The sequence below is a fragment of the Camelina sativa genome, chromosome 2 (genome assembly GCF_030686135.1).
Source record: "Camelina sativa cultivar CO46 ecotype springtype chromosome 2, ASM3068613v1".
NCBI classification, from domain to species: Eukaryota; Viridiplantae; Streptophyta; class Magnoliopsida; order Brassicales; family Brassicaceae; genus Camelina; species Camelina sativa.
The window spans coordinates 3,696,567-3,706,634 of record NC_141881.1 but is presented as its reverse complement, the minus strand read 5'-3'; the positions used below and the strand labels follow the sequence as shown (position 1 = coordinate 3,706,634).

Genomic DNA, 10,068 nt, shown 5'->3' with positions numbered 1-10,068 from the left:
TAGCGACGCTTTTGCGACTAACTTGTGACGATTAAGCGACTACAAAAAAATTGGAGAGAAAAACGTCGCTTATTAACGACGAAATATAAACGTCATAAAAGAGTCTCAAATAAGCGACTACAATAGGACTATTTTGCGTCGAAAAGAAATTCGTCTCATAATGGTCACATTTTTGCGACTATTCTGCGACCTGTTCTATAGTCGGTAAGAATGGTCGCAAAAAAGTCGCATATTGAGGACTTATTTGCGTCCACATTTTTTACTCCTACCACGTAACAAAGTAGTCACAAATTGCGACTATATTGTGACACGTATCTGAAGACTTTGCGACTAACATCTGACTTAGCTATTCTTTTAAGACTGTTTAGCCACTCTCTATATTTTTTATTTCGAAATTTCACATTTGAGATTCATCTACATGTTTAGGTTGAAGTTTATACTTTGTTTTGCTCAATTTGTCAATAATAACTTTCTCAAAGTATTAAATTTCAATGTCTATAAACTAAACATCCATAACTTCAAAATTTATCCTAAGTGTTACATGTTCATTTATAAGAATGTGTTCCAATGAAGAAAAATCAAAACTTATAAGTAATATAAACATTGTTTAACTAAATCTTACTATTATAAGTACTATATTTTATCTACTATGAGTCTCCTTAGTGATTTATATTGTTCATAATGTGTAGAATTCAAGATTTTTATTTTGTGACTTTAATAAGGTAGTGTTAAAATAGTCACACATTGCGACCTTTTTGCCACACTATTACGACTAACACCTTACTTAGCTACTCTTTTAAGATTGTTTAGCCACTCTCTATATTTTTTATTTTGAAATTTCACATTTGAGATTCATCTACATGTTTAGGTTGAAGTTTATACTTTGTTTTGCTCAATTTGTCAATAATAACTTTCTCAAAATATTAAATTTCAATGTCTATAAACTAAACATCCATAACTTCAAAACTTATCCTAAGTGTTACATGTTCATTTATAAGAATGTGTTCCAATGAGAAAAATCAAAACTAAGTAATATAAACATTGTTTAACTAAATCTTACTATTTTAATTACTTTATTGTATCTACTATGAGTCTCCTTAGTGATTTATATTGTTCATAATGTGTAGAATTCAAGATTTTTATTTTGTGACTTTAATAAGGTAGTGTTAACATAGTCACACATTGTGACCCTTTTGCCACAATATTGAAACTAACACCTGATTTAGCTACTCTTTTAAGACTGTTTAGCCACTCTATATATTTTTTATTTTGAAATTTCACATTTTAGATTCATCTACATGTTTAGGTTGAAGTTTATACTTTGTTTTGCTCAATTTGTCGATATTAACTTTCTCAAAGTATTAAATTTCAATGTCTATAAACTACACATCCATAACTTCAAAATTTATCCTAAGTGTTACATGTTCATTTATAAGAATGTGTTCCAATGAAGAAAAATCAAAACTAAGTAATATAAACATTGTTTAACTAAATCTTACTATTATAAGTACTTTATTATATCTACTATGAGTCTCCTTAGTGATTTATATTGTTCATAATGTGTAGAATTCAAGATTTTTATTTTGTGACTTTAATAAGGTAGTGTTAAAATAGTCACACATTGCGACCCTTTTGCCACAATATTACGACTAACACCTGATTTAAAATAGTCACAAAAGAGTAACAGTTTGCGACTAACTTGCGACTGATTTGCTATTTTGTTTTGGCGGTATATCTTCCCACCACTTATTAATCTAATTAATTTGGTTGCGACCGGTTTGCGACTAAATTGCGACCTAGTTTCGTTATTAACTAGGCAAACCCATTAGACGATTAAACACTTCTTCCTTCTTTTTCATTTCGATTTAGGGTTTTCGAGAGAAAACCTCTCAACTCTCCTACTCTCAAACCTCTCAATCATCTCCTTCTGTCAATCCTCTCCTTCTCTCAAACCTCTCAATTCTCTCCTTCTCTCAATCCTCTCCTTCTCTCAAACCTCTCAATCCTCTCCTTCTCTCAATCTCTCAATCGTCTCCTTCTCTCAATCTCTCAATCGTCTCTTTTCTCTCCTTCCTCTCAATCGATCTAATGCCTCCTAAGGGTAAGGCTTCTTCCAGAGGTCGCGGTGCCAGAACCGCCACCGGTGTCCGAATCTATGATCCGAGTAACAATTTGTCTTCTCAATCGTTGAACCCCTCTCAACGGACGCAGTCGACAAGCCATTCACACCAAAGTCGACCTTCTTAGTTCCCGCCGACGACAAATCCAGCTCCGATAACGAGTCCATCGCCGAGTACCCATCCACCGTCAAGGGAAGAACCTGAACCGCGGAGGGAACTTACACCGCCGAGTACAAATCCACCGCTGAGTACAAATCCACCGCGGAGGACAAATCCTCACCAACTGCCTCCTCATCATCCGCCTCCTCATCAACCGCCTCCTCATCATCAACCGCCTACTCATCAACCGGAGCAACTCCCTCCTCATCAACTGCTACCACAACAAAACCCTAATCATGAAAAGGAAGATAATGGTGAAGAAGGAAACCAAGAGCAACAAAATCCAAATGTCGATTACTACCAAGAGCTTTTGGATGGTTTGCTAAGACTTCCAGGCCGAGAACATCTACCACTCTTGTCTGAGCATCCTATCCCTGGCCAAGAAACGCTATGGTATGAAACTCTTTCCTTTGCTACTCGGTTGTAGTTGTTGATTACGGTTGTAGTTGTTGATTACTCGGTTGCTTGTAGTTTCTTGAAATGCTATGGTATAAAATGCTATCGTATTAAGTGTTTGTAGTTGTTGCTAAAAGTGTCTATAAGTCTATAAGTGTTGCCTGTAGTTCTTGATTTAAGTGTTTGATATTCAATAGTTTGATATTCAATAAGTCTAAGTTTCTAGTTGTTGTTTGATATTCAACAAGTCTATGTTTGATATTTAATAAGTCTAAGTTTGTAGTTGTTTCTTTAAGTGTCAATAATTATAGTTGTTGTTTGATATTCAATAAGTATAGTTGTTGCTTTAAGTGTCGGTTGTTTGATATTCAATAGTTTGTTTCAATTGTTTCAAGTCCATATTTAGTAGTAGACTTACTCATTTTATGTAACAGGTTTAACCGGCAGAAAGGTCAGCTGTCTCGAGCGATTTCTGGAATATTGAGGAGAAAGTTTGATGGGCCTTACTACAGTTGGAAGGTTACTCCAGTCAACATTCAAGAGCGATATTTCAGGACATTTGCGGTAAGGTTTACTCCTTATTTTTGTTATTGTTGCTAACTATGTTTTGGTATTGTTGCTAACTATGTTTTGTGTTATTGTAGCGGAAGTACAATTGGGATATCGACATTACTAAGCTCGTTAAAGCAGGTTTCTTGAAGATAGCCAAGAAAAGGATGAAAGGAATTGTCAGTCAAGCTAGGAGGAGTGGTGTACAACCACCATGGATTGGTGAAAAATTATGGCCTGTTATGGTGGAATATTGGAAGACCCCTGATGCAATTGAGAAGAGTGAGAATGCTTCACAGTGCAGAAACTCTGATCGTGGAGGTCTTGGAGTGCACAAACACTTAGCTGGTTAGAAATCATTTGTGCAAATTCATCAAGAGATGGTAAGACTTATCGAATTCAGCTCAAAGTTTTTCTGATATTTCCATGTTTTTTCTGATATTTACATGATTTAATCTGTTTCACTATCATTGTAGGAGGAAGAGTTGGGGCGTCCTGTGTCACTAGTGGAAGTGTTTCTTAAAACACACACTCGTCCGGATGGAATATTTGTGGATCAAAAAGCCAAACAAGTTGCTGAGACATATGATAGGACCATAGAAGAGAGACAAGCTGAAACAGAGGTAGATGGTCCAAATGGTTCAGAGAGTTCAACACATCATAATCTTTCCCTTGATGAAAGAAATGAAATCTTCCTTCAGGTAATTTCGTTTCTGTCTGTTTTTTTTTTAAATCTGGTTCCATTTAGTCTGTGATGATTACTGAATGTTTATCTCTTGGTTTAGTGTACTCATACAGACCACAAAGGCAACCCATTTGGACTTGGATCACTTGTGGAGACACTAAAGAAAAGGAAAAGGGCAGAGAGTTATACAAGTGCTTCTTCAACAACTCTTGGGGAGCTTCAAGATGAACTTCGGCGCAAGATTTCTGAACAAGAGGCTGAGAATGCACGACGTGATCAGGAACACCGAGAGTCTCAAGCTGAACTGAAGAGGCTTCTCCTCTATATGAAAGAAAAAAATCATGAGTTTGAAGCTTTTATGGTTTCTCCTCCTGAATCATCCACACCTCCAACCACCCATCCAGCTACCGCACCTGCAACCAATGCACAACTCACTGGCGGAGGAACCACACCAGGAACCACACCAGTCTCCAGTCCAGCTGCTAATTCTCCTTCCTCTAATACTGCTTCTAATTGAACTTGTTGCAATTCCCTTTTTTTTTTTTTTAATGAACTTGTTTTGCTTTTGAATACTTTTTGGATGATCTTTTTGTTTAGGATGATAAGTTTGCATGATTATTACCTTAAATCATCATTACTTTTGATTAATATCATTTAAAAATCCAAAATTAATCAAATTTAGGATTGCTAAACCGTGACTAATTTGTGACCAAACCAATTCAAAAAATGTAACTACTTTGTGACCAAACCAATTCAAACAATGTGACCACTTCGTGACCATATCCAAATTACATAAATAGTCACAAAAGGTCCCCAAATAGAGTTTTTGGTTGCAGTTTAGTCGGAAACTGCAACTACCACATTCGGTCACACAAACGTCGCTAATATACGACTATATTAACAAGTCTTAAATCAGTTGCAAATAAGCGACCATGTTGCGACCAACAAATTTTGCGACCGTTTTTAGCGACCATCACAAATAGTTGCTAAGTGGTCGCAAAACTCTTTTTTTCGACCATTGAGCGACCATTACAGGTGTCGCAAATGGCATGTTTTCTTGTAGTGCACATGTACTTGCTTATGTTGGGTTAGAAAGAGTTTATCTGGCTTCTCAAGCTTCTCATTTAAGGCTTTTAGATCCTTTCTATGCCCTTATGAGGAATCAACACCTCCCATTAAGCTGGGATCATATTCCTCATTGTAATTTCCACTGCACTAAGCAAGAATCTCTACTAATTCCCAACCTTCAGCGACATCTCTATACATGAGCCCACCTTCCTTAACGGGTCTCACGTCCTCTCTCTAGGTCCGTGAGCCCATCTATATCTGATGGCCGGTATGCTACGTCTGAGAGGTTTCAACTTGTTACCGTCCCTACAAATCACAACATGATCTTTTCCTGTGTTTTGTCCTCACTCGCACAGTTCCCATAGTCACTTCCCGGAAGGTCACCCATCCTGAGACTACTCTAGCATAAGCACACTTAACTGTGGAGTTCTCCCAGGACCCTTGACCGAAAAGATAAGTGCACTTTGGTGACATATATAGGTGACCAAATCAATTATTTTAATCCTCTCCGCAAGCCCGGGTGTCACAATTCATCCCCACTAACAGATAGCAACGTCTTTGTTACGCACCAAGACTATCACCCCCTGACGGTGTGAGTCTATCGGACTCCACACTCGTCTGGGTTGGGCTCTGATACCACTTGTAACGCCCCGACCGCCATCTCTAAGTAGGCCCCATGTCTAATTCTAGTCCATGGCCCACTTTCTTTAATGGGTCTCACATCCTCTCTCTAGGCCCGTGAGTCCATCTATATCTGACGGCCTGTTTGTTACGCGGGAAGTTTTAAAGAATTTTTACCGTCCCTACAAATTACAATATGATCGTTTCCTTTGTTTTGTCGTTATTTGCACAGTTCCGACAATCATTTCTTGCAAGGTCACCTCTGTATACTTAACAAGGTGTACAGATACAAAAAATATATATAATATTTTTTAAAAAAATTAAACAAAATGTAAGAAAATAGAGAAAAACAAAAACTTTATTTGGCTTAAAAATTTTTGGAAAAAAAAAGTTATATTACCAAATATTTATGTAGGAGGGGAATGTGATTGCACAAGAAAAAGAAACAAAATAATATAAATAATTTTGTTTTTATATTGTTGTTTTATGTATATTTTCAAATAAAGAAATAAAGAAAACGACAAAAAAAAAAGTTGTCAACAAAAAGTGAGAGACAAGAAAATTGAGAGAGTGTGTGTTAATATAAAAAAAAAAAAAAAAAAAAAAAAAAAAAAAAAAAAAAAAAAAAAACAAGAAGCACTATGGTCTTATCCTTAATGTAACATATATCAACACTACCCACTCTTTATCTTATCTCAGCCATATCTTTTTTTTTTTGGCAATCTCTCAGCCATATCTATTATACACATTGTTTCTCTAATTTTAAATAATGTTTGTACTATATTTCTAATTAAGTTTTAAAAATGTACTAAAATGCTCAGAAACCCAAATATAAATGAAACCCAAATATAAATGGGATGGTTTGCTGCTGATACGAAATAAATCATTAAGAGTTTGTGATAAATAAATTGGTGGTTTTATCACTCACATCAATCATGCATGTATCTTTGAGAAATTCTTTCGATGTATTTTCTAATTTTCTACTCATCTATGAAACAAATATAATTATTTTTAATTATGTATCGTTAATGTTCAACATTTTGTGATCACCTTGAAAGAAGGAAACCCAGGTTTCTAACATGTACGGTGGTCTCGAGATACATTATTATTTTCTTTCTGTTGTTATCTTAATACATAAGCTTAAGTGTCTATAGTTCATAAAAACACAAAAAAAAGTGTCTATAGTTCATGTGTTAGGAAATATACATTACATAACATATTCCTTTCTTCACATATTTTACACACATGTTTTATTTTTTACCTCACATCATACACACATCATACTTTACTTCATATTATACACATATTTTATTCGTTACTTCACATTTCTTACTTAACATCAATTCTTTACTTCTTCAATTCACTTCATTTCATGCTTTATTCTAACAGAAAAATGTAGAGACTTGTACTATATAATCCCACTCATAGCGATGAAAACAATCACCAAACCAAAAATCTAAACAAGAGAAATATAAGAAATATGGGGAAAAATATTTACGTCAACTGGCAGTTTAGTGGTAGCGAAGCAGCCAAAAAGGCTTCAGCTGCCACCCTAGGCAGTTACACCTCCAGAATCATGGCTCTGTGTGACCCTAATGTAAAACCCATTTTGCCCCCTCTAAGTGAAGCCCCCGAGACTTCCTTTTCCGCTAAGAAGGCAGTCGTTGAAGCTGTCCTTAACGATACTGGAAACGCCTATGCTCCAAGTATTGGCCTTCCCGCCGCTAAAAGGTAATATATACATCGAATAATCGCTGATTATTTAAGATATTTTGCTTGAAAAGTCCTAAGAAAAACTGTCCCACAAAAAAATTGTTATAAAATATGATCTAGCCCTATATAAAACTCACTACAAGAAAACAGCTTAGAACTGACGAGCATAACCATCAGTAAGCCGTCATAAACACTCATTACCGACAGATTACCGATAGTAATTACTGACGGATTTCCGACAAGCATTTACTGACAGATTACCGACAGATATACTGATGGTCGATTTGTCGGTAAATCCGTCGGTAACCACCTATCGGAAATCCATCGGAGACTGGCTTGTCGGTAAGCCCGTCGGTAATTTTCTGTCAGATATCCGTCGGTAATTTTCTGTCAGATATCCGTCAGAAATATATTTCCGACGATATTACCGACGGAACAGTATCAAAAAATCTCCGTCGTTTCCGACAGATTTTCGACAGGATGAACCAGAAAATGTTCGTCGTTTCCGATAGATTTCCGATGGAAGTTTTTTTTTTTTTTTTTTCTAAATAGCATAATTATACAAATGTATAATTTCCATGACGGAGATTTCATCTTAACTCTATTATATTGTATCTTGGTATATCTTCCATGACAATTTTTTTTGCTTCCGTTATTCTCAGTGCGGTGGCAAAGTGTCTAAGTCGAGATCTTTCGAAGAAGCTGACTGCAGATGACGTTTTTATGACCGTTGGATGCAATCAAGCCATTGAGCTTGCAATTGAAATCTTGGCTACACCGAAAGCCAACATCTTGCTTCCGAAGCCAGGCTTTCCATGGGACATGGTCCACGCAATCTACAATAAATTGGAGGTTCGTGAATATACTTTCCTCCGCGAAAAGAACTATGAGATCGACTTTGACAGCGTCCGTGAGCTTGTGGACGAGAACACGTGTGCGATACTTATTATTAACCCACACAATCCTAATGGGAACACGTACTCTGAAGCTCATCTTAAGCAGGTATTTTACAGATACTCTAATTAGCTATACAACGTGACCTTATTATAACTTATATGATCTCATCTTTGATAATGTGTAACGTAACTATTGAATATCTCTTTATATATAAGCTGGCTGAGTTGGCTCGAGAACTAGGGATAATGGTGGTTTCTGACGAAGTTTTTAGATGGACTGTGTTTGGGAGTAATCCCTTTGTTCCCATGGCGAAATTCTCGTCGATCGTACCTGTGATGAGTCTCGGTTCTGTATCGAAGGGATGGAATGTACCCGGATGGCGAACGGGCTGGCTCGCATTGCACGATCTAGATGGTGTCTTCCAATCTAACAAGGTCCGAATCCACTTTTTCAGATCACTCTTTAAACATTACTACAATTACTTTATATCGTCGGTATATTTCTAAGTTAAAAACAGTTTTTTACGGTGCAAACAATGAGATTACATGCCATTAACATACTAAATCTCTATGAAAATCAAATTTTGTTTCTCGTCCATATTAAGAGTTGAAAATGTTCACATGTACTTAGTTTTCCTTGTCCTAAACTCCTAATCTTGCTATATTTGGACAGATCGTAATTGCTGTTAAGAATTTTCTGGCGATAGATAATAAACCAGCAACTGTTATCCAGGTATGGGTTTTTTTTCTTCTCTTTTTTTTGCATGCATATAATAAGGTGAATTCGTGAGTTTTATCATGTAGGCAGCTATTCCCACCATCTTGGGGGAAACTCATAAAGAGTTCTTCGAGATGAGGCAGAGTTTTCTGAAAGCGAATGCGGATTTTGCCTTTGCTAAGCTCAAAGACATACCAGCCCTAACCTGCTACTTGAAAACTGAAGCCTGTACCTTCTTATGGGTATTCTATTATTACCACATTTCTTAAACATTTCTGACTTCTTATTACTAGTATTAGTTTGAAATAAATCATATATATATATAGTATATACATGCTTTTTCTCTTCTCCCAGACCGAGCTGAACTTGTCACTGTTTGCGGACATTAAAGATGATGAAGAATTCTGTGAAAAGCTTGCTACTGAAGAATGCCTTATCCTCTTACCAGGTATAGATTAATTTCTCATTACCTATGATCACGGTAATTTAACAGTTTAGCTTATAAGACAATTTTCGCATAACAATATATATATGTTACCATGTTGGATTGGTTTAGGGATTGCTTTTGGTCTAAAGAACTGGGCGAGGCATTCTATCGACATGGATATTTTTGCTTTGGAGGATGCATTTGCAAGACTGAAGAGCTTCTGTGAACGCCACTCCACTGTAATTGAAGCTTCTTCAGTCAAAGCCGTCAATGGTGTCAAGTAAAAAAGGTCAATATGGATCGTGTGTTTTACATATGCTATAAAAATAAACGTGTGTGTTATTGATCTGAGTTAAGTCATGAACACATTCGTATCGTACTTGTATTTAATAAAATTACACGACACCAACCATGTAATGTTTTCTCGTAGATTGCAATATTTCTACTAATAAAATTGGTGTACTTATCACCAATAACCATGTAATGCGTTCCTACTTTTCAATAAATAAAATTAAGACTTTATCTTTTATGATTGTTAGATATGCATGGATTCGTGTGCAATTACCAATATTGGCGTGTTTATCTCTAAGTATTTTCAACATACATGGGTCGTGTCGTGTAATTCAAAAGCATGTTGATTGTTAAATCGGATTTCTAATTGTAGGCAAGGGCACTTTTGTTTATAAAAAATCCAAAACAAAATGAAATAAAACAAT

General features: G+C 36.0%; 1 protein-coding gene and 1 pseudogene across 1 annotated transcript; both read left to right on the top strand.

The window, feature by feature from the left end:
- Positions 1-2,088: 2,088 nt before the first annotated feature.
- Positions 2,089-4,426, top strand: LOC104748052 (uncharacterized; annotated as a pseudogene).
- A 2,534-nt stretch (positions 4,427-6,960) lies between these two features.
- Positions 6,961-9,879, top strand: LOC104716905 (putative aminotransferase TAT4). Its single transcript, XM_010434381.2, has 7 exons — positions 6,961-7,329; positions 7,974-8,313; positions 8,424-8,642; positions 8,881-8,940; positions 9,012-9,167; positions 9,280-9,373; positions 9,482-9,879. Exons 1-7 carry the CDS (start codon positions 7,079-7,081, stop codon positions 9,634-9,636), a joined length of 1,275 nt encoding a protein of 424 aa, XP_010432683.1. The 5' UTR covers positions 6,961-7,078; the 3' UTR covers positions 9,637-9,879.
- The last annotated feature ends 189 nt before the right edge of the window (positions 9,880-10,068 follow it).